This window comes from Engystomops pustulosus, chromosome 6 (genome assembly GCF_040894005.1).
Source record: "Engystomops pustulosus chromosome 6, aEngPut4.maternal, whole genome shotgun sequence".
Lineage (NCBI taxonomy): Eukaryota > Metazoa > Chordata > Amphibia > Anura > Leptodactylidae > Engystomops > Engystomops pustulosus.
Window position 1 is genome coordinate 129,613,162 of NC_092416.1, and position 25,520 is coordinate 129,638,681.

General features: G+C 45.1%; 1 protein-coding gene across 3 annotated transcripts in view; it reads right to left on the reverse strand.

Moving 5' to 3' along the window:
- Positions 1–25,520, reverse strand: part of LOC140064272 (cadherin-like protein 26) — an 87,638-nt gene that overhangs the window by 37,122 nt on the left and 24,996 nt on the right. For all 3 annotated transcript variants that reach the window (XM_072110993.1, XM_072110991.1, XM_072110992.1), the window contains exons 4-5: positions 3,565–3,714; positions 900–1,044 (exon numbers count right to left, since the gene is read on the reverse strand). In XM_072110993.1, the coding sequence (XP_071967094.1) occupies positions 900–1,044; positions 3,565–3,714 (295 nt within the window). The remainder of the gene's footprint in view (positions 1–899; positions 1,045–3,564; positions 3,715–25,520) is intronic.

Genomic DNA, 25,520 nt, shown 5'->3' on the forward strand with positions numbered 1-25,520 from the left:
TAGAGAGCATACAGCCGCGTACTGAAGAGGAGGAGGGGTGAGTGGTGATCAACTCTCCCCTCTCCATAGCGTGGCATGGCGCCCGGACATAAACACGAGGCCCATGGCAGGATCTCAAGCCTTGAGGCTCTGAGCAGGAGAGCAGGAGGGACACCCAGGACACCAGATTTTGGAATTTTGGGGTGCTACTTTAAAGGGCAACAGTCAGACAGTGATCCAAGTGAGAGTCATGATTGTTTGCCTGTAAATGATTCTAATGAGTACTGTATTCACTTTTGATTCAGTAGTATAAATCTTCTGCACAATGGCTATGTAGAAGCAGGAAATGTCAGGGGATTTCATTACAATGGACCTTATATAGTGGTAGAGAACAAATGATGTACCTGACAGTGTTATTAGCTATTTCTGAGTTTCATTTTTATGTGTAGTTTGGTGATGGAGTTGGAACTTACATATATAAGAGAGTGGTGAAACATAAAACCAAACTTTAAAAATCTCATATGCAGAATTTTACATGTCACTTATTACAGCCTTACTTGCTTGGAAAAGAACCCTTTCAATTTTCATACTTTCGGCAAAATTCCCTAGATAATAGGCTACATTAATATACACATAGACCTCTATGGCTCCATAGTATATAAATGTGGGCTTGGACTCAAAAATATGGCATGTCAGTAGAAGACAAAAAAAAGTCATTTTATTTAGTAACTAATATTAAGAATATAAGATAATTTTTTTTGCCTTCAGCAGGTAAGCCAGAGTTAGACACTGTTTATTATGCTTACATCACACAGCAATTTGTGCCTAGCTGTGCAATTAGTAAGAAGCAGTGTAGAGCAAATGAGCTGACCCGACAGCAGCTAACAGATGGTACAGAGACTTGTCTCACCATACCGTACCTTGAGTTGCGCTTTCATTAACTGATACATAATACGTCTTGCTTGTGAACTCAGGGGCATTATCATTGATATCCAGGATCTTCAGATGAATCCCGAGTCTTGTACCCACTGTCATGGAAGTTTTGTTGATTGCATTGAATTTCCACTGCACATAAACAAAAAGGAAAAACTTGTAAAGAACTTTGCCAGTTGGTGCTATGAAAGCAAAATGCAGCAGTGGTGCGGTATTACAAAGCAGCTGTCAGCAACTAGCGAGCATATGGTGCCTGGAAAGTTCTGGCCAATTATCTATGGGAAAGGTGAACGTTTGGGGGTGATAAAATGATTAAAATCAACACACAATTTTTTTACATGAATTGAGAAAATACAGCTATTTTTATTATTTTTATTAGAATATCGTAGAGATGGCTAACTATACATTATTAACTCTAGTGGGAAAAGTGGGCAATTTGTTTTTGCTATTACGGTAGTCTTCTATGTTCCTATTTCTAGTTTTCTTCATATTTCAGTCCCGTTTTACATCTCCATTTGCAGTCTATACACTGGTTTATTTTCTGGTCTTATTTTGCAGATAAAAAAACTGATCTGGCACTGGCAGAGACAAAAAGAATCCCAAATTCAAAAAAAGGTCCCAGTATTCAATATGTTTTTAGTCTTAAAGGGGTATTCCCATCTGGACATTTAAATTTAATTTAATTCATTTGCCATATGTAAACATTTCTTCAACTGGATATTATTAAAAAAATTGTTCCTGTGTGAAGATAATTTCTCATAAAAGTAGCCATGTTGTCCCTTAGTAACGAGATAGCTTCCTCAGATACGACCACCTCACATTTTGGCAGCAGTGGCTAGACATGTACTATTGGGGTCCTGTCTGACCACCTGGATTCTCCAATCATTACCACAGGACAGCTGTAGTATATACAGTAACTCCCGGACATTTTATATACAAAAACTTTTTGTTTCTTTGGGCAATCACTCCAGCAGAGGTGGCCGTATCCAAATACACAGTCTTGTTTCTAAGGGACCATATGACTACATTTATGAGAAATTATCTTCATACAGGTAAAAAATTTTTAATAACATCTGATTGAAGAAATATTTATATATGGCAGATTAATGAATCTGGATGTGAATGCCTAGACGAGAATTCCCCTTTAAAGGTTTGTTTTAAGCTGGAGCTACACTGTGAAATGTTGTGCCATTTTTAACTGTTTTTAACTGTGGTGCATATGTGTACAATGGGGTTTAAGTGGTAGCAGCCATAGTAGCCATGTTAGGGTCCCCATCTTCCGACCTGACACTAAAGAATAGAGGATGTGCACCACTATATACATTGTACAGAGTAATACGGCTATAACATATATGTGGTTTATAAATGCTGTATATGTGTGCATATGTGATGTGTATATACTGTAAGTATGTATGTATGCTGTAAGTCTGTATGTGTGTGTATATGTGATGTGCTCAATGGGGCACATTTACTAAGGGTCTGAATCGCATTTTTCCACCGGGTCTCCCGAATTTTTCCGATTAGCATCGAATTGCCCTGGGATTTTGGAGCATGCGATCAGATTGTGGTGCATCGGCACTGGCTTTCACGCGATAGAAATCGTGGGGTGTCACCATCGGAAAAAACTTGAAAAAATAGCACTTACATACACTGAGACGAAGGAGGTGAATTCCGGCGGACTTCAGCGCAGCAGCGACACCTAGTGGACATCGGGCGCACGACCTTAGTGAATCCTGGCAGAACCTGAATTAGCGTCTAAGAAAGCGCCGCTGGATCGCGACTGGACCGGGTAAGTAAATGTGCCCCTATGTGTGTGTTATACAATTAAAGGGGAACCTCTCATCACTAAGGTCATTTTCAGCTTTTAAGGTCATTGACAGATTGAGTATGCAATGCTCAATATAAATCATCTTTTAGTTAGTCCTTAAAAACTGGTTTACTTCTTTACAATCCCTTAGTTTATATTACCTGAAAATTTATCAGCATAATAATACATGCTTTGTGTTTTATATTACCTGCCAGAATCCTGTGCTCAGTCCTTGGTTGGGGCAATTCATATCTAAGCAGTCATTTGCTTAATCGCATCCTTCCTCTCTTCAGTATCTCTTCTCACTGCTCTTGAAACAAAACTCTCCCTGACCGTCCAGATTTGAAGTGCCCCTCCCCACCCCTCAGGACTCAGTACAGGATTCTGGCAGGGAGCCAGGTAAGATAAACTAAAGGATTAACCAAAACATTATTTATATTTGATTACAGGTTTCCTTTTAAGCATAGACACAATGGGGAAGATTTATCAAGTGTCTGAAAGTCAGAATATTTCTAGTTGCCTGTGGCAACCAATCACAGCTGCCCTTTAAAATATTAATGAACACTGGTAAAATGAAAGCTGAGCTGTGATTGGTTGCCATGGCAGCTAGAAATATTCAGACTTTTAGACACTTGATAAATCTGCCCCAATGCTTCTGCTTTGATGATAAAAGGGATAGGGTCTTTTTCCTGTGATCAGATATAGTGCAAAGTTTAAAATTTCATATTATCCTGAACTATTGATTTACAAATATATTTGAAATAAGTTTAATTGTCAGATGGTCAGAAATACTGTGAAATGAGAGATTGAGCTGCTAAATTAAGTCACCTCAGTCTTACACTTACTTGAAATAAAGGGGTAGTTTCATAGTCTACTTTCTGATGCACATAAATTGTTCCAGTATCTTCATTTATATGGAAAAGTCCTTTGGGATCTTCATCCACCCCTGGTCCCTGCAGCTTATATGCTAGCTGAAATCCTTCTTCCAGTTTCACCTGCCAACATTTAAGGAAAGATAAAATAAATCTAATGTTGGTAATCTGGGCAAACAAAGGCAATAACCAAAATAGAAGTAGTGTGTGTGTGTGTGTGTGTGTGTGTGTTTATTGTGTCATCACTTATAAATCTGCCCCACTAAATGGAATGACACTGTGAGGATCATAGAGATATCATACAATTTTAACAGTTAAGATTTAACAAGTGTTACAGCACTGATGTTAAAACTCTAACTTACCACAGTGATTTGGGGATGTCAAACATTGCACTTAATGTTAGTTTGGTCGGTATGTTGGTCAGTATGTTTTGCAAATATTTAAGATAACTAGTAGAAGATCATACTACCAAAATCTGTGAATTACTAGAATTTGTCATCGATTTGAATTTTTGAGGATTTTGAGCATCAATTTTTCAAGTATTAAAAGTAGAGATGAGCGAACATGCTCGTCCGAGCTTGATGCTCGGTCGAGCATTAGGGTACTCGAAACTGCTCGTTACTCGGACGAATACTTCGCCCGCTCGAGAAAATGGCAGCTCCCGCCGTTTTGCTTTTTGGCGGCCAGAAACAGAGCCAATCACAAGCCAGGAGACTCTGCACTCCACCCAGCATGACGTGGTACCCTTACACGTCGATAGCAGTGGTTGGCTGGCCAGATCAGGTGACCCTGGGATAGACTAGCCGCTGGCCGCGCTGCTCGGATCATTCTGTCTCTGGATGCCGCTAGGGAGAGAGCTGCTGCTGCTCAGGGAAAGCGTTAGGGTGTTCTATTAGCTTACTGTTAGGCAGGAGTGATTCTCAAAGAACCCAACAGCCCTTCTTAGGGCTACAATAACGTTCTACTTTTTTTATTTTAATTTGCATCTTTTACCATTTTGTGAGGAATTAGCAGGGGGACTTGCTACCGTTGTGTTTAGCTCTTAGTGGCACACATATCCATAGCAAAGACCGAAGTGGGAAAATTCAGTAGGGGTTGGATTTCTATTAGGCAATAACTCAGTGTCATCTCATCTGGCATAGTACTGTGCTTCCTTTGATACTTGGCTAGAAAATAGCCATAGGAGAATACAAACAGCTTCTTGAAGCCTACAGTAGCGTTCTATATATTTGATTTCTGGTTGATCTGCTGGTGGCTGTAGTTTCTGCAGTGCATGTACTTGCCAATTCTGAGCAATTTGTAGTGAGACTTGCGACCGCTGTGTTCTGCGCTTAGTGGCGCACATATCCATAGCAAAGGCTGAAGTGGCAAAATTCAGTAGGGGTTGGATTTCTATTAGGCAATAACTCAGTGTCATCTCATCTGGCATAGTACTGTGCTTCCTTTGATACTTGGCTAGAAAATAGCCATAGGAGAATACAAACAGCTTCTTGAAGCCTACAGTAGCGTTCTATATATTTGATTTCTGGTTGATCTGCTGGTGGCTGTAGTTTCTGCAGTGCATGTACTTGCCAATTCTGAGCAATTTGTAGTGAGACTTGCGACCGCTGTGTTCTGCGCTTAGTGGCGCACATATCCATAGCAAAGGCTGAAGTGGCAAAATTCAGTAGGGGTTGGATTTCTATTAGGCAATAACTCAGTGTCATCTCATCTGGCATAGTACTGTGCTTCCTTTGATACTTGGCTAGAAAATAGCCATAGGAGAATACAAACAGCTTCTTGAAGCCTACAGTAGCGTTCTATATATTTGATTTCTGGTTGATCTGCTGGTGGCTGTAGTTTCTGCAGTGCATGTACTTGCCAATTCTGAGCAATTTGTAGTGAGACTTGCGACCGCTGTGTTCTGCGCTTAGTGGCGCACATATCCATAGCAAAGGCTGAAGTGGCAAAATTAAGTAGGGGTTGGATTTCTATTAGGCAATAACTCAGTGTCATCTCATCTGGCATAGTACTGTGCTTCCTTTGATACTTGGCTAGAAAATAGCCATAGGAGAATACAAACAGCTTCTTGAAGCCTACAGTAGCGTTCTATATATTTGATTTCTGGTTGATCTGCTGGTGGCTGTAGTTTCTGCAGTGCATGTACTTGCCAATTCTGAGCAATTTGTAGTGAGACTTGCGACCGCTGTGTTCTGCGCTTAGTGGCGCACATATCCATAGCAAAGGCCGAAGTGGCAAAATTCAGTAGGGGTTGGATTTCTATTAGGCAATAACTCAGTGTCATCTCATCTGGCATAGTACTGTGCTTCCTTTGATACTTGGCTAGAAAATAGCCATAGGAGAATACAAACAGCTTCTTGAAGCCTACAGTAGCGTTCTATATATTTGATTTCTGGTTGATCTGCTGGTGGCTGTAGTTTCTGCAGTGCATGTACTTGCCAATTCTGAGCAATTTGTAGTGGGACTTGCGACCGCTGTGTTCTGCGCTTAGTGGCGCACATATCCATAGCAAAGGCCGAAGTGGCAAAATTCAGTAGGGGTTGGATTTCTATTAGGCAATAACTCAGTGTCATCTCATCCGGCATAGTACTGTGCTTCCTTTGATACTTGGCTAGAAAATAGCCATAGGAGAATACAAACAGCTTCTTGATCTTGAAGCCTACAGTAGCGTTCTATATATTTGATTTCTGGTTGATCTGCTGGTGGCTGTAGTTTCTGCAGTGCATGTACTTGCCAATTCTGAGCAATTTGTAGTGAGACTTGCGACCGCTGTGTTCTGCGCTTAGTGGCGCACATATCCATAGCAAAGGCCGAAGTGGCAAAATTCAGTAGGGGTTGGATTTCTATTAGGCAATAACTCAGTGTCATCTCATCCGGCATAGTACTGTGCTTCCTTTGATACTTGGCTAGAAAATAGCCATAGGAGAATACAAACAGCTTCTTGATCTTGAAGCCTACAGTAGCGTTCTATATATTTGATTTCTGGTTGATCTGCTGGTGGCTGTAGTTTCTGCAGTGCATGTACTTGCCAATTCTGAGCAATTTGTAGTGGGACTTGCGACCGCTGTGTTCTGCGCTTAGTGGCGCACATATCCATAGCAAAGGCCGAAGTGGCAAAATTCAGTAGGGGTTGGATTTCTATTAGGCAATAACTCAGTGTCATCTCATCCGGCATAGTACTGTGCTTCCTTTGATACTTGGCTAGAAAATAGCCATAGGAGAATACAAACAGCTTCTTGATCTTGAAGCCTACAGTAGCGTTCTATATATTTGATTTCTGGTTGATCTGCTGGTGGCTGTAGTTTCTGCAGTGCATGTACTTGCCAATTCTGAGCAATTTGTAGTGGGACTTGCGACCGCTGTGTTCTGCGCTTAGTGGCGCACATATCCATAGCAAAGGCCGAAGTGGCAAAATTCAGTAGGGGTTGGATTTCTATTAGGCAATAACTCAGTGTCATCTCATCCGGCATAGTACTGTGCTTCCTTTGATACTTGGCTAGAAAATAGCCATAGGAGAATACAAACAGCTTCTTGATCTTGAAGCCTACAGTAGCGTTCTATATATTTGATTTCTGGTTGATCTGCTGGTGGCTGTAGTTTCTGCAGTGCATGTACTTGCCAATTCTGAGCAATTTGTAGTGGGACTTGCGACCGCTGTGTTCTGCGCTTAGTGGCGCACATATCCATAGCAAAGGCCGAAGTGGCAAAATTCAGTAGGGGTTGGATTTCTATTAGGCAATAACTCAGTGTCATCTCATCTGGCATAGTACTGTGCTTCCTTTGATACTTGGCTAGAAAATAGCCATAGCAATAGGATAGCATTGTTTGGTTTTAAAAACTCAAAAAAAAACAAAAAACACAAAAAAAAAAAAAAAACACAAAAAAAAACAAAAAAAAGTAAAAAAAAAAATAAAGTTATAACTCTCATTTTAAAAATGTTTAACCCGAGGGCTAGGGGTAGAGGACGAGGGCGGGGACGTGGGCGTCCAACTACTGCAGGGGTCAGAGGCCGTGGTCCTGGGCGGGGTGAGACACCACCTGCTGATGAGGGAGCAGGGGAACGCCGCAGAGCTACACTCCCTAGGTTCATGTCTGAAGTTACTGGGACTCGTGGTAGAGCACTGTTGAGGCCAGAACAGTGCGAACAGGTGATGTCGTGGATTGCTGACAATGCTTCGAGCAATTTGTCCACCACCAGTCAGTCTTCCACGCAGTCCACCCATGTCACCGAAATCGCCACTCCTCCAGCTCCTGCACCTCAGCCTCCTCCCCCCCAGTCTGCCCCCTCCCAGGAAAATTTGGCATTTGAACCGGCATACTCTGAGGAACTGTTTTCTGGACCCTTCCCACAGTCACAAACCACTTGTCCGGTTGCTGCTGAGCAATTTTCCGATGCCCAGGTTTTCCACCAGTCACAGTCTGTGGGTGATGATGACCTTCTTGACGTAGTGGAAGTGTGTAAAGAGGTGTCCGACGATGAGGAGACACGGTTGTCAGACAGTGGGGAAGTTGTTGTCAGGGCAGGAAGTCCGAGGGGGGAGCAGACTGAGGGATCGGAGGATGATGAGGTGACAGACCCAAGCTGGGTTGAGAGGCCGGGTGAACACAGTGCTTCTGAGACGGAGGAGAGTCCTCGACCTGAACAGGTTGGAAGAGGCAGTGGTGGGGCCAGACGGAGAGGCAGGGCCAGAGCTGGTGCATCAGCGCCACTGTCAACTAGTGAAGCTCCCGTGGTGAGGGCTCTTGCGGCGAGGGCTAGATCTTCAGAAGTGTGGAGGTTCTTTAAGGAAACACCGGATGACCGACGGACTGTGGTGTGCAACATTTGCCAAACCAGGCTCAGCAGGGGTTCCACCACTACTAGCTTAACTACCACCAGTATGCGCAGGCATATGAATGCTAAGCACCCCACTCAGTGGCAACAAGCCCGTTCACCTCCGGCCGTGCACACCACTGCTCCTTCCCCTGTGTCAGCTGCTAGTCAGCCCCCTGCCCAGGACCCTGGCACAAAAACCCCATCGTCGCCTCCACGATCCTCCACAGCATCCACCAGCGTTCAGCTCTCCATACCCCAGACGCTGGAGCGGAAACGCAAATATAGTGCAACCCACCCGCACGCCCAAGCCCTTAATGTGCACATCTCCAGATTGCTTAGCCTGGAGATGCTGCCCTATAGGCTAGTAGAGACCGAGGCCTTTCGCAACCTCATGGCGGCGGCCGCCCCTCGGTATTCGGTCCCCAGCCGCCACTACTTTTCCCGATGTGCCGTCCCAGCCCTGCACCAGCACGTGTCAGACAACATCATCCGTGCCCTGACCAACGCCGTTTCTGACAAGGTCCACCTGACCACGGACACGTGGATGAGTGCTGCCGGGCAGGGCCACTATATATCGCTGACGGCACATTGGGTTAACTTGGTGGAGGCTGGGACCGAGTCTGACCCTGGGGCTGCTCATATACTGCCGACGCCGAGGATTGCGGGGCCTACCTCGGTCCAGGTGTTTCAGGCCTACTATGCCTCCTCCTCCTCCCACCCCTCCTCCACCTCCTCCTCCGAACTACCATCCGTGGGCACGGCGCCATCAGTCGGTAGCTCTAGGCACAGCAGCAGTGCCGTCGCTAAGCGACAGCAGGCGGTGCTCAAACTGCTGAGCCTAGGCGACAAAAGGCACACCGCCCAAGAGCTATTACAGGGCATCACGGCGCAGACTGATCTGTGGCTGGCACCGCTGAACCTCAAGCCGGGAATGGTTGTGTGTGACAACGGCCGTAACCTGGTGGCGGCTCTGCAACTCGGCAGACTGACACATGTGCCATGCCTGGCCCATGTGTTAAATCTGATAGTGCAGCGTTTCCTCAAGACATACCCCAATCTGTCTGATTTGCTCACGAAGGTGCGCCGCATCTGTGCGCATTTCAGGAAGTCCAGCACAGATGCTGCCACTCTCAGGGCAGCGCAGCGCCGCCTCCAACTGCCCGCTCACCGACTGTTGTGCGACGTGCCCACGAGGTGGAATTCAACACTGACCATGTTATCCAGAGTTTACCAGCAGCGCAGAGCGATTGTAGACTGCCAGATGTCAACTTCCACCAGAACTGGTAGTCAGGTCAGTCAGCTTCCTCAAGTCTACAATGAGGAGTGGACGTGGATGTCTGATATCTGTCAGGTGCTGAGTAACTTTGAGGAGTCAACACAGATGGTCAGTGGCGATGCCGCCATCATCAGCCTCACCATCCCGCTGCTTGGCCTGTTGAAAAACTCTCTGGTCAGCATGAAGTCGGAAGCTTTGCGCTCGTCACAAGAGACGGGGGAAGAATATTCCCTTGTTGATAGCCAAAGCACCCTGAGGTCTGTTTCTCAGCGCATATCGGAGGAGGTGGAGGTGGAGGAGGATGAGGAGGAAGAGGAGGAGAATGTTGGCGAGACACAAGAGGGGACCATTGTTGAGTCCTTCACTGTTCAGCGTGTATGGGCAGAAGAAGAGGAGTTGGAGGAGTTGGAGGAGGAGGAAATGGACAGTCAGGCCAGTGAGGGGAGTGAATTCTTACGCGTTGGTACTCTGGCGCATATGGCAGATTTCATGCTAGGCTGCCTATCCCGTGACCCTCGCGTTCAAAGAATTTATTCCAGCACCGATTACTGGGTGTTCACTCTCCTGGACCCACGGTACAAGCAAAATCTTCCCACTCTCATCCCTGGAGAGGAAAGGAGTGTGAGAATGCATGAATACCAGCAGGCCCTGGTGCACAAGCTGAAACAGTATTTCCCTTCTGACAGCGCTAGCGGCAGAGTGCGTAGTTCTGCGGGACAAGTAGCGAGGGAGAGTAGGCGAGCAGGCAGCTTGTCCAGCACTGGCAAGGGTACGCTTTACAAGGCTTTTGCCAGCTTTATGTCACCCCAGCAAGACACTGTCACCTGTCCCCAGTCTCGGCAGAGTAGGGCTGATCTTTACAGAAAGATGGTGAGGGAGTACGTAGCTGACCATACCATCGTCCTAAATGATCACACAGCTCCCTACAACTACTGGGTTTCAAAGCTGGACATGTGGCACGAACTGGCGCTCTACGCCTTGGAGGTTCTTGCCTGCCCTGCCGCTAGCGTCTTGTCCGAGCGGGTTTTCAGTGCAGCTGGTGGCATCATCACCGATAAGCGTACACGCCTGTCGACTGACAGCGCTGACAGGCTGACGCTTATCAAGATGAATAAAGCATGGATTTCTCCTAATTTCCAATCTCCAGCAGGTGAAGGAAGCTCAACCTGAATAATTTATCCACTCCTCCTCCTCCTCCTCATTTTCCTCCTTCTCCTGCTCTTTGTACAGTAAAGCAGAGGAAACTGGCTATTTTTTGACAGGGCCCACTGGCTCTACCTATAGTACTTTATGCATTTAATTTTTCTGGAGGGCCACCTACCCGGTCCTCTGTTTGAAACAATTTTTGTGAGTGCCACATACAGGCACTCAATCTATTCCATTTTTCTGGAGGGCCACCTACCCGGTCCTCTGTTTTAAAAAATTTTTGGGACTGCCACATACAGGCACTCAATCTATTCCATTTTACTGCAGGGCCACCTACCTGCTCCTCTGGTTTGAACAATTTTTGGGACTGCCACATACAGGCACTCAATCTATTCCATTTTACTGGAGGGCCACCTACCTGCTCCTCTGGTTTGAAACATTTTTGGGACTGCCACATACAGGCACTCAATCTATTCCATTTTACTGCAGGGCCACCTACCTGCTCCTCTGGTTTGAACAATTTTTGGGACTGCCACATACAGGCACTCAATCTATTCCATTTTACTGCAGGGCCACCTACCTGCTCCTCTGGTTTGAACAATTTTTGGGACTGCCACATACAGGCACTCAATCTATTCCATTTTACTGGAGGGCCACCTACCTGCTCCTCTGGTTTGAAACATTTTTGGGACTGCCACATACAGGCACTCAATCTATTCCATTTTACTGCAGGGCCACCTACCTGCTCCTCTGGTTTGAACAATTTTTGGGACTGCCACATACAGGCACTCAATCTATTCCATTTTACTGGAGGGCCACCTACCTGCTCCTCTGGTTTGAAACATTTTTGGGACTGCCACATACAGGCACTCAATCTATTCCATTTTACTGCAGGACCACCTACCTGCTCCTCTGGTTTGAACAATTTTTGGGACTGCCACATACAGGCACTCAATCTATTCCATTTTACTGCAGGGCCACCTACCTGCTCCTCTGGTTTGAACAATTTTTGGGACTGCCACATACAGGCACTCAATCTATTCCATTTTACTGCAGGGCCACCTACCTGCTCCTCTGGTTTGAACAATTTTTGGGACTGCCACATACAGGCACTCAATCTATTCCATTTTACTGCAGGGCCACCTACCTGCTCCTCTGGTTTGAACAATTTTTGGGACTGCCACATACAGGCACTCAATCTATTCCATTTTACTGCAGGGCCACCTACCTGCTCCTCTGGTTTGAACAATTTTTGGGACTGCCACATACAGGCACTCAATCTATTCCATTTTACTGGAGGGCCACCTACCTGCTCCTCTGGTTTGAAACATTTTTGGGACTGCCACATACAGGCACTCAATCTATTCCATTTTACTGCAGGGCCACCTACCTGCTCCTCTGGTTTGAACAATTTTTGGGACTGCCACATACAGGCACTCAATCTATTCCATTTTACTGGAGGGCCACCTACCTGCTCCTCTGGTTTGAAACATTTTTGGGACTGCCACATACAGGCACTCAATCTATTCCATTTTACTGCAGGGCCACCTACCTGCTCCTCTGGTTTGAACAATTTTTGGGACTGCCACATACAGGCACTCAATCTATTCCATTTTACTGCAGGGCCACCTACCTGCTCCTCTGGTTTGAACAATTTTTGGGACTGCCACATACAGGCACTCAATCTATTCCATTTTACTGCAGGGCCACCTACCTGCTCCTCTGGTTTGAAAAATGTTTGGGACTGCCACATACAGGCACTATCCAAATTAAATTGTCTCCATAGCAGCCTCCACACGTTGTCTCCATTGCTACCTCCAAAAGTCGTCCATATAGCTGCCTCCATACATCGTCCCTTTATCAAACGAGGTGTGTCAGGCAGAAATTTGGGTTGTTTTCATGGATTCCACATCAAAGTTGTTAACTTTGTCGCCACCCTGCTGTGTAATCCCCAAAATATACTGGCAAACTTTTACCATTTAGGGATATTATTTCAGCGCTTCTTGCGCATCTGTTTACATTCCCCTCACCCGGCATATCCTAAACTTATAAGAACGCTACTACACTTGATCTTATACAAAAGGTTCTTAGAAGTGCTGTTTGGGGAGTAGCCTAGAGACAGGGGCTTGGATTGGCGAAAGCTCGCCTGGCAGCGGAACGCCAGCTCCATGCGCATCATGCGCTTCTTGCGCATCTGTTTACATTCCCCTCACCCGCCATATCCCAAACTTATAAGAACGCTACTACACTTAACTTGGTGCAGGCTGGGACCGAGTCTGACCCTGGGGCTGGTCATATACTGCCGACGCAGAGAATTGCGGGGCCTACCTCGGTCCAGGTCTCAAAGGCCTACTATACCTCCTCCCACCCCTCCTCCACCTCCTCCTCCTCCGAATTACCATCCGTGGGCATGGCGCCATCAGTCGGTAGCTCTAGGCACAGCAGCAGTGCCGTCGCTAAGCGACAGCAGGCGGTGCTGAAACTGCTGAGCCTAGGCGATAAAAGGCACACCGCCCAAGAGCTATTACAGGGCATTCCACATCAAAGTTGTTAACTTTGTCGCCACCCTGCTGTGTAATCCCCAAAATATACTTGCAAACTTTTACCATTTAGGGATATTATTTCAGCGCTTCTTGCGCATCTGTTTACATTCCCCTCACCCGGCATATCCTAAACTTATAAGAACGCTACTACACTTGATCTTATACAAAAGGTTCTTAGAAGTGCTGTTTGGGGAGTAGCCTAGAGACAGGGGCTTGGATTGGCGAAAGCTCGCCTGGCAGCGGAGCGCCAGCTCCATGCCAAGATCCAACTAACATAGTTTTAACTGCAGCACCTTTAATCTACTACTAGTTCACTGCCTCCATACATCGTCCCCTTATCAAACGAGCTGTGTCAGGCAGAATTTTGGGTTGTTTTCATGGCTTCCATGTTAACTTTGTCGCCACCCTGCTGTGTAATCCACAAAATATACTGGCAAACTTTTATCATGTACCGATATTATTTGAGCGCTTCTTGCTCACCTCCTTTGGTTCCTCTCTGCCACCCATTGGTTTGAAGCCTGAGTCCATTTAGGGTATGTCGCCATGACACTCTCTAGCCTGCTGCCGCTGCCTCTGCATGCCGTCCCCTATAGTGTCAGGGTCAATTATTGGATGTTTTAGATGCTATCTAGCTTCATTCTGTCACTCTGTCATGGCCATGCTGTTGCCCATAATTTTGGCATAATGGTGCGATTATGCAGCCTCAGAGGCATCCATGCATGCTGCCCCTGCTGTTTCCTGTCCATTTCCGTGGTGTTTCCATCCTTTTCTGAGGTTCCCAGGTGTTTGGCCAAGCTTCCCTGTGCAGAGCCTTGGTCCCCTTGAAAAATGCTCGAGTCTCCCATTGACTTCAATGGGGTTCGTTATTCGAGACGAGCACTCGAGCATCGGGAAAAGTTCGTCTCGAATAACGAGTACCCGAGCATTTTAGTGTTCGCTCATCTCTAATTAAAAGCCTATATTTTACAAAATCATTTCACTTCACAATTGCCTTTTTCTATACCTCAAATCTCCATAAGTATTCATAACAACATTGAAGATCTTCCGTAAACCTTTTACTATTTCAAAGGAATTAAAACAAAAAAGAGGTGAAATAAATCAAATTATTTTGCACATATAATTTTCGCAAATATTTTTTTAAAAAAATGCTTTGACAAGGAAAACTTTAGTGATATTTTTTGCTTAAGGGGTTTGAGGAGATCACACCCAGTTTAAACAAAACTAAGTAACATATTAATTACTTATGAAGATTTGGTTATGATTCCAGAAGAATTTTTCATCACCAATGAAAGGCCAAAAAAGCCTGTTTAAAACCTCTTCAAAAACCTTTTGTAAAGTGTATGGGATTTAGAGGAGTTTTAAAGGGGAAACATCTGCTCAAAAAACTATAAATGAAAAGGAGGAAAAAGTACATTAGTTTTCTAAAAGTAATCAATATTAAATTAGGGGTGTCCAGCATCCAGAACCCCTGTGGATTTAAAGGGTATCCTTCACCAAGCTTTGCTTACCCAAACTAAATGCTATGTTACATAAGGCTATGCCCACACATGCCACCCATTCTTTGACCCCTGCCAGGCCAAAGCTTTACTTTACAAATATACAAATATTTTGCAAATTCTGAAGTGCTTCGGTGGTCATAATCTGAGTACCTAAAGGCGCCAGCTACACAACAGTAACAACTCCTCCTGCTACACTTCCAACTCCCAGTACCTTCATTCATCCCTCTCCCATCAGCTACATTACTCTTGTTTCTAGCCAGATGTTGAGCCAGGACACTGAGGCGTTCTGTCAAGGTCCCTTGATGCATATTACACTCATTTGCATATTTGAAAAGTGTAGTTTTGACATGGAAGTAGCAGCTGCACAATTAAAACAAAGGTATGGGTGCTGTGAGCAAAAGAAAAACAGGTATTCCTGCACTCGAAATGTCTTCATAAAACCAAGAAATGTATTCCATTATGTCTAAAAGTGCAAGGTGACATGTTGCACAACCATAGTCACCAGATCTACACGTTTCGGACTGTAGTGTTTAGTCCTTAGTCATGATCTCCTATGGGTGATATGTCTGACCATCACTTTATAACATAGCAGTTAGTTTGGGTAGGTAGTCCCTTTAATGGCCTCTTCAACCTTTTCACTGGAGCTGCTGAAGTTCACCGAAAGTGCATTGTCTTCACGATTCACTATGATTGTTCAACCGATATCCTGCATGTATTACTTCCCCGCTCAGGTACGACAGAGTTCGCCATCTTTTTAGTGTTGCAAGGACTTAGGCTTGCGACACAATTTGAAAGTTAAATCCCACGCTCAATCCGAATCAATCGTGCAGCGTCCCCCCCAATTTGTGCAGCGTGGAAGCCAGCGCAGCTGCACCCTAAAACGATCACGTGCGACACAATCCCAGTGCAGACACCTGTTAAATACCTGTGCAAACCGTGCAATCCCCAAAAACGGCGAACAGCCCGACAAAACCCCATAATGCTGTATATTATACAGTGGCTGTGCCTGGTATTGCAGCTCTTTCTTTTTAATTAAATGGGACTGAGCTGCAGAAGAGACATGTGACTGCTGGATATAAAGTCATAGTCACATCAGTAAGACCCCTACTGATCTGAAACTGATAATCCCAACAAAAAAAAATCTTATTCTCAGGAAACTCCTTTAACTTTTACAGTACCTGGTTTTTCTTCAGATTTTTCCAGGAACTGTACTCAATTTATTAAAAGGCGATTTTGAGTACCCCCTAGAGAAATATGCCACACCTGCCAGAAAGTAGGCTATGAGAGTTAGAAAAGCAGACATAATCATTAAAATACCATGTTGTCACAAAAGATGAAAAACTGCATTGTGCTCATACACTGAATGGGAAGACAAAAGAGTATTTCATTGGATGGAGATCCTATTATTTGTTAAGGGAACACTCCAGTCAAAACTGATACACTGGGAGATTTCATACATATGAAATTGATAAAATATCTATTTTACATATACACTCACCGGCCACTTTATTAGGTACACCTGTCCAACTGCTCGTTAACACTTAATTTCTAATCAGCCAATCACACGGCGGCAACTCAGTGCATTTAGGCATGTAGTCATGGTCAAGACAATCTGCAGTTCAAACCGATCAACAGTATGGGGAAGAAAGGTGATTTGAGTGCCTTTGAACGTGGCATGGTTGTTGGTGCCAGAAGGGCTGGTCTGAGTATTTCAGAAACTGCTGATCTACTGGGATTTTCACGCACAACCATCTCTAGGGTTTACAGAGAATGGTCCGAAAAAGAAAAAACATCCAGTGAGCGGCAGTTCTGTGGACGGAAATGCCTTGTTGATGCCAGAGGTCAGAGAAGAATGGGCAGACTGGTTCGAGCTGTTAGAAAGGCAACAGTGACTCAAATCGCCACCCATTGCAACCAAGGTAGGCAGAAGAGCATCTCTGAATGCATAGTACCTCAAACTTTGAGGAGATGGGCTACAGCAGCAGAAGACCACACCGGGTGCCACTCCTTTCAGCTAAGAACAGGAAACTGAGGCTACAATTTGCACAATCTCATCGAAATTGGACAGCAGAAGATTGGAAAAAACGTTGCCTGGTCTGATGAGTCTCGATTTCTGCTGCGACATTCGGATGGTAGGGTCAGAATTTGGCGTCAACAACATGAAAGCATGGATCCATCCTGCTTTGTATCAACGGTTCAGGCTGGTGGTGGTGGTGTCATGGTGTTGGGAATATTTTCTTGGCATTCTTTGGGCCCCTTGGTACCAATTGAGCATCGTTGCAACGCCACAGCCTACCTGAGTATTGTTGCTGACCATGTCCATCCCTTTATGACCACAATGTACCCAACATTTGATGGCTACTTTCAGCAGGAGAATGCACCATGTCATAAAGCTGGAGTCATGTCGGACTGGTTTCTTGAACATGACAATGAGTTCACTGTACTCAAATGGCCTCCACAGTCACCAGATCTCAATCCAATAGAGCATCTTTGGGATGTGGTGGAACGGGAGATTCGCATCATGGATGTGCAGCCGACAAATCTGCGGCAACTGTGTGATGCCATCATGTCAATATGGACCAAAATCTCTGAGGAATGCTTCCAGCACCTTGTTGAATCTATGCCCCGAAGAATTGAGGCAGTTCTGAAGGCAAAAGGGGGTCCAACGCGTTACTAGCATGGTGTACCTAATAAAGTGGCCGGTGAGTGTATATATATAATGCAAGAGAATTTCTAATTTGTTCAAAAATTCTGTTCATCATTATTATATATGTAACATATCTGCAGTATACTAGTGTATTTTTTAAAACATTTTGACATTTTTATGACTTGTACTAAAGAGCATAGGTGCAACACATTTAAAGGGAACTTGTCACCAGGAGACCCATTTTTAGCACTCCCCCAGTCCCCACAGAGCATAGTACATATACTGCCAAAGTGTTTTTGTATAAAAAATAGGTTTTACAGAAAAAAAGATATGTTATATTGTACCTTTCATGAGCATCTGCTGTGTGACTAGGCACTCGTCCCCTGGGAGTGGCTGGAAAGGAGCAGTCCCCCCCCCACCCTTGGGAAACAGCTTCTCCATGTGTCCTTTTCAAATATATAAAAACACCCATCACTTAGCTTAGTAGCGACGCCCCCTGCTCCTCTACAGCCAATCCCGAGTAAGGGGAGTTATTCATATATTTGAAAAGGACACATGGAGGAGCGGTATCCCAATGGTGAGGGAGAAACTGCTCCTTTCAGCCACTCCCAGGGGGCAAGTGGTTATTCACCCAGCAGATGCTAATGAAAGGTACAGTATAACATATCTTTTTTTTTCTGTAAAACCTATTTTTTATACAAAAACACTTTGGCAGTGTATGTACTATGCTCTGTGAGGACTGGGGGAATGCTAAAGATGGGTCTCCTGGTGACAGATTCCCTTTTAGCCACACTGGCCCACATTTACAAAAAACTGTGAAAATTTGACTATGTGTTCAGAAGGCACCAGATTCAGGATTTCTGGCGCATGTTCTTCATGAATCTGGCAAACCCTGCACTGCCCCGACAGAGTGCAACACTTTTTGGTGCATCTTTAACATAGGGCATGCAACACAATTCTGTTGGACTTTGCATGATAAATGTGGGGCACGGTCCAGCTGAGTACATCAACGCCCATTTCACTGCAGAAATTTGCGTCACATGAAGAATAGTGCAGCTGTGACACAAAACGGTTGCATGCAATACAAATGTGGCCCTTCTTATATACCTGTGCAAGCAGTTTGCACATAAAAGAATGTGTAAAGTCTGACCGAAAACTGGGACACAGCCTTTTTCAAATGTGGGCCATTGATCGATGTGATTCATCTAAAACATCATTATTAACCCATTCCCGCTGCAGCCCTTTTTCGTTTTTGCGTTTTCATTTTTCACTCCCCACATTCAAAAATCTGTAACTTTTTTATTTTTTCATGTACAGAGCTGTGTGATGGCTTATTTTCTGCGTAACAAATTACACTTCAAAACGGTGGTATTTAATATTCCATGCCGTGTACTGGGAAGCGGGAAAAAAATTCCAAATGTAGTGAAATTGGTAAAAAAACGCATTTGTGCTGTATTCTTGTGGGCTTGGATTTTACGGATTTCACTGTGCACCCAAAATGACATGTCTACTTTATTTTTTGGGTCGGTACGATTACGGGGATACCAAATTTGTATAGGTTTTATAATGATTTCATACATTTAAAAAAATTAAAACCTCCTGTACAAAAATTTTTTGGGGGATTTTGCTATTTCTGGCGCTAATAACTTTTTCATACTTTGGTGTATAGAGCTGTGGGTGGTGCCGTTTTTTGCGGACTTTGATGACGTTTACAATGTTATCATTTTTAGGACTGTACGACCTTTTGATCACTTTTTATAGAATTTTTTAATTTTTTTTAAATTTGGGCGCGATTTTCCGTTACGTGGTTAAACGCAGTGAAAAACTGTTATCATATTTTGATAGATCAGCCATTTTTGGACGCAGCGATACCTAATGTGTTTATACTTTTTACTGTTTATTTATATCAATTCTAGGGAAAGGGGGGTGATTTGAATTTTAAGGTTTTTTTATTATAATTTTTTTTTTACTTTTTTTATTTTTATTTTTACTATTTTTCAGACTCCTTAGGGTACTTTAACCCTAGGGTGTCTGTACGATCCTATCATATACTGCCATACTACAGTATGGGGAATTTTACTACTTATACATTACAATGTGCTGATAGCACATTGTAATGAATGGGTTAACCTGAAATAGCTTCAGGTCTTCGTGAGACCTGAAGCTACCATGGCAACGGATCGCCACTGCCCAATGACGTCACTGGGAGCGACGATCCTCAGAAAGATGGTGGCGCCCACGCCTGCGGCGATCAGCAGTAAAACACCCGCGATCGGTGCCGGCACCGATTGCGGGTGTTACCATTAAGCCTTTGCTGCAATATGCAGCAAAGACTTACCGGCTATGGAGAGGGCTCGGCCCGCAAATGGTGCAACTAGCAGCAGATGTGTGGCATCAGGCGGGTGGCAGCATCAGAATAGTAGCTGAGGCGGGTAGTTAGAACCCCGACTCATTTCTCAACGTTTGGAGGAGGCGTCATGGCTAATCTAATCTGATGCATTAGGCATTGGTGAGTTGAAATCCTGACCGATCCAAGCCTGATTCATGTTGACAAAGGTCAGTCTATCCATGCATCAAGTTTGGCTGCCCAGTAGTCCTTGGGATCCTCTACCTCAGGTGGTAAAGTGCTGTCCAAGTAGGCCACTACCTGCTGGTGCAGGGTCTGCTTCATGTCCTGCTGCTGGTGGCGGCTAGTGAAATTGGTAAAAAAACGCATTTGTGCCGTATTCTTGTGGGCGTGGATTTTACGGATTTCACTGTGCACATTGCTCATTAAGGAATCCAGACTTAAGCGACTGTTGATGGAACTGCTACTGCTCCTACCCCCCCTGCTCCCCACAGCCGTGGTAGTAGTACGTGAGCAATGACTGCCAGGAATCCCCGGGTCAGACCTGACAGAGGATGGACAATGGCGCACATAGGCAGCGGCCAACTGTGTGCTCAGTATTTCTCTATAGTATGCCAGTTGTTCCTTCCTCTCAGCAGCAGGAAAAAAGTCACCCATTTTGGAACAGTAGCAAGGGTCCAAGAGGGTGGAGAGCCAAAAGTCATCCCTATGCCGGATGTTGACTATTCGGCTGTCACTAGGTAGGCAAATCAGCTTGCTGCGGGCCATCTGCGCAAGTGACTCTGAGGGACTCCCGGCCTCCATATCCACAGTATACTGCCACGGTGCTTCTGGGTCATCTGCCTCGTCTTCTACCTCCTCCGGATGCTCCTGCTCCTCCTCTCCTGTCACCTGAGTAGAAAAACCACAAATTGCACCAGACTCTGCTTGTGCTCCAATGTCCTCCTCCTCCAGTTCATCCCCCAGCGGACTCATGTGGCCATGAGATGTAGTCTCCACTTCTCCAGTGCCCTGACCAGACAGATTTTGCAGCATGAGTTCCAGGACATGAAGCAGTGGAATGACGTTATTAATCCCGCAGTCCTGGCGACTGACAAATAATGTGGCCTCTTCAAAAGGCCTGAGCAAATGGCAGGTGTCACGCATGAGCTGCCAGACTACCAGATTAAATACGTGCGCCATGCAGGGCGCATGGACCATCCCTCCTCGGTGCAGCGCGGACACCATGTTCCTCCCATTGTCTGTCAACATGGTTCCGATTTTTAGTTGTCGCGGAGAAAGCCACACATTGATTTCTTCTTGCATGACGCGGAGCAGTTCCTCCCCTGTGTGACTTCGTTCACCCAGGCAAACCAGGTGTAGAACTGCGTGACACCGCTGTGCCCTGCACATGTGGTATGATGGAGCAGCACTTGTGGAGGCTGAGGTGGTGGTGGAGAAGGAGGAGGCGGACACTGGCGCAGGAGCAGCAGTTTGACAATGTGGAGGAGAAAGCGCCGTCTCTTGTGGAAGTTGTTGGTGTGGCTGGGCGGGAAGCACATTCACCCAGTGGGCCGTAAAGGACATATACTTGCCCTGACCATAATTACAGCTCCACACGTTCGCGCTACCGTGCACCTTGGAAGAAACTGATAAGCTCAAGGACTGGCCCACCTTCTGTTGTACATATTGGTGAAGGGCTGGCCTTTTTGGAAAAAAAATTGCGGCTTGGAACTCTCCACCTCGGTTCGGCACAAGCCATTAGTTCTCTGAAGGGTGCAGAGTCCACGACTTGGAAAGGGAGAGACTGCAGTACCAACAACTTCAACAAGAGCACGGTCAGTTTCTGCACCTTAGGATGGCTGGACGCATAAAGTTGTCTTTTTGTAATCGTCTCGCTCAACAACTGCTGGCGCCATGCGTAGCGAGGAGCAGGAGCATCTGGACCGGGAGATGATGTCAAAGACAAACAGCTCCCTTCGGCAGAGGTGCTGGAGCCTTGACTTGCTGAAACAGCATGTGTGCCACTAGGTGCTGCTGCTGTTGCTCCCAGGCCATTGGATGGTGACGCTGCAAGTGTTGGCGCAGGGCCGTGGTGCCAAGGTTAGCTCCCTGGCCACGCTTCACTTTCTGCCCGCAGATACGACATATACCCACGCTCGGCTCCTCTGGTGTCTTTACAAAAAACTGCCACACCGATGAGGTGGTAATTTTACCGCCAACACTCTGCACTGAGCGATTACTACTGCCGCTGCCTCGCTCAGCCCCTGTGCCACTGCTTATTTGGGCCTGCGAATCAGGATTTGTACCCCGCGGATGTTTAACTCCCGTGCTCCCACTGCTGCCACCCTGTTGATTCACAGCCACAGTAGCGACTTGCTGTCTGCTCCACAAGCTGACACTCTCTTCGCCCAACGATGATGAATCCCCTGCTACACCTGGCTCCCAAGTGCGATCGGCTACATCATCGTCAATTTGCGTTTCCCGGTCACTGCTACTCTCCTCACCAGTGTCAGTATGCACAGTCTGCCTACTGCAGGAAGCAGCGGAAGTCTGCCCCACCTCTTCACTGCAAATCAGCTGCTGACTGTCCTCAAACACTTCGTCCTCGCTGAATAGTGGCGTGGGCCCAGACCACCTAGTAGCTCTCTGGCTGCCAGAAAGGAACAGGACAGGCCTCACAGAGTCACCCCTGCTGTGACATCCCCTTACTGTGCTGCCACCTCTGCCTGCTCCACCTGCCACCTTTCCGGCTGGCATAGTGGTTTATAAACTACGTGGATTTGACACGTAAATCTGGCTGTAAACTAGAGCCCCCAAAAGGCATTGCAATGTGCGTTATACAGATACCTCACAACTGACAGTGTAATTTCAGCGAAAATCACTGTATAAACTATGTGGATTTCACACGTAAATATGGCTGTAAACTAGAGCCACAATAAGGTATGGCAATGTGCGTTATACAGATACACCACAACTGACAGTGTAATTTCAGCGAAAATCACTGTATAAACTACGTGGATTTGACACGTAAATCTGGCTGTAAACTAGAGCCACAATAAGGTATTGCAATGTGCGTTATACAGATACCCCACAACTGACAGTGTTATTTCAGCGAAAATCACTGTATAAACTATGTGGATTTCACACATAAATCTGGCTGTAAACTAGAGCCCCCAGAAGGTATTGCAATGTGGTTTATACAGATAACCCACAACTGACAGCTCACTACTGCAGATGCATGAATGTCAAACAATTTTCTTCCTATTCGATTTTGTCACTAAATGGAACTGCTATTTGGGGTATACAGATCCCCCTTAAAGAACAACCAGGGATTGGTCCACCAACCGCTACTGCAGATGCATGAAAGTCAAACAGATTTCTTCCTATTCGATTTTGTCACTAAATGGAACTGCTATTTGGGGTATACAGATCCCCCTTAAAGAACAACCAGGGATTGGTCCACCAATCGCTACTGCAGATGCATGAAAGTCAAACAGATTTCTTCCTATTCGATTTTGTCACTAAATAGAACTGCTATTTGGGGTATATCGAACCCCCTTAGAGAACAGCGAGGGAGTGCAGTAAGAATCGCACAGTACAATAGCAGCAGCTGGATGCTACAACATGAAGTGTGAAGTGCTGAGATAGAAAATGGCTGGGTTTTATAGGGCTGTGTGGCATCACATAAGCCTGCCGGTCGCTGATTGGCTTAAAGGTCTGCAGATGTCATCAGGGTGTTCCTTTCTCCTTCCCAGAGTTCTCTGCCCCATGTAACACGTTGTTCTCGCGCCCATTTAGCAGAAACATGGGGGGGGGGAGGAAACCCGCGAATCAGCATAAACTTCGGCTTCGTTACGAATCGAATTTTTGCTGAAATTCTAACCGAAGTTAGAATCATTAGAATCGATTCGCCCATCTCTATTGCCTGCCAATCAAGCACTGAGATACTGTGGTTATTAGACAAGGTAATGGTAGTTAGACAAGTGCCAAGTCCTCCTGTAAAAAAGGAAAATTCCAAAAAGCTTGTTGGCAAAAGCGGAGCATGAAGTTTTCTAAAATTCCCTGGTAGGTGGCTGCGCTGACTTTATAAATGGTTTATTATGGTCTTTATAAAACACAGTGGACCTAAACAAGCACAAGACCCCAAACCATCACTAATTGTGGAAACTTTACATTAGGCCTCAAGCATCTTGGATTATGGCCTCTCCACGCTTCCTCCAGACTCTGAGACCTTGATTTCCAAATGAAATGCAAGATTTACTTCCATCTGGAAACAACACCTTGGTCCACTGAGCAACAGTCCAGTTCTTTTTAAACTCCAGAAGGTAAGACACTTCTGGAGTTGTCTATTGGTCCAAAGTGACGACACATGGAAAGTGACACTTGTAGCCCATGTCCTGGATATGTCTGGTTGTGATGGCTCTTGAAGCAATGACTCCAGCAGCAATCCACTGATTGTGAATCTCTTCCAAATTATTTAGCGGTCTTTTCTTAGCAATTCTATCAAGACTGTGGTAATTCCGGTTGCTTCTGCACCTTTTTTTAATTCACTTTTTCCTTCCACTCAACTTCCCATTAATAAGCTTTCATACAGCACTTTGTGAGCAGCCAGCTTCTTTAGCAATGACCTTTTGTGGCTTACCCTCCGTATGGAGTGTCTCAATGACTGCCTTCTGGACATCTGTCAGGTCAACAGTCTTCCCCATGTTTGTGTCACCTACTGAACCAGATTAAGGGACCTTTTAAAAATGATTAGGAAGCCTTTGCAGGTGTTTTGCATTAATTATTCTAATTTTTTGAGATAATGCCTTTCAATGAAGGAATTTTCCTGCGTGAAATGTTGCCATCACAAGGGTGAAATGTTGGTGCAATAAACTTATCTTGGATTTGGTGCACTGTTTCGTAGCTGATTCTTATGATTTCATGGTAAGGCCAAGAAAGCCTTCTGAATGCTTGCATCTTATATACCTTTCAAAAGACTTTTATATATATCCTCTATTTACACCTCAGCTTGCTACTGACTTCAGAACCGATGCTCCTTGCCTTTACACTCTGTAGGTTGCCCGATTATGTTACTTTGCTACCTCCCCTGACAGACTGTTCCTGAGTATCATAGTAAATAAAGTAGAAAAAATATGTTGGTCCATCAAGTTCAATCCATAAATCCTACACTGTGGTTTTAGAGTAATGCAAAAAATCCTACAATATTCATGCCAATTGGCCATAAAAAGAAGAAAGTTCCATCCTGACCAAAATATTGCAAACAAAATAACTCCCAGGATCTACAACAACTATTAAAAAAATATTATTTTTTTTTTTTATTGACCTATATACCAATAATGTGGCTAAGGCAGTCTACTCTTCCTTCTTGTGTGAACACCTAACTCCCTTACTTGTGCACAGGCAGCCATTTTACAATAAGTGAGGAGGACACAATTTATTGGAAGTAGTTCTCTAAGCTTTGAAACATTGTAATATAACTGTTGTTTGATTTAGCTGCTTTTGCCTTTTTTAGTTTGAGATCTAGTGAATCAAGATGAAAGATGCTTTACAGCAAGCAGCAGGTGTTGCCTGCTTGGCCGTAGGCTGTTTAGGGTGTATCAGACAATCTATGGTATATGAAGATACAGATTACCATCTGTTAGCTTTAGGTAGATCACCATTCCACACCTC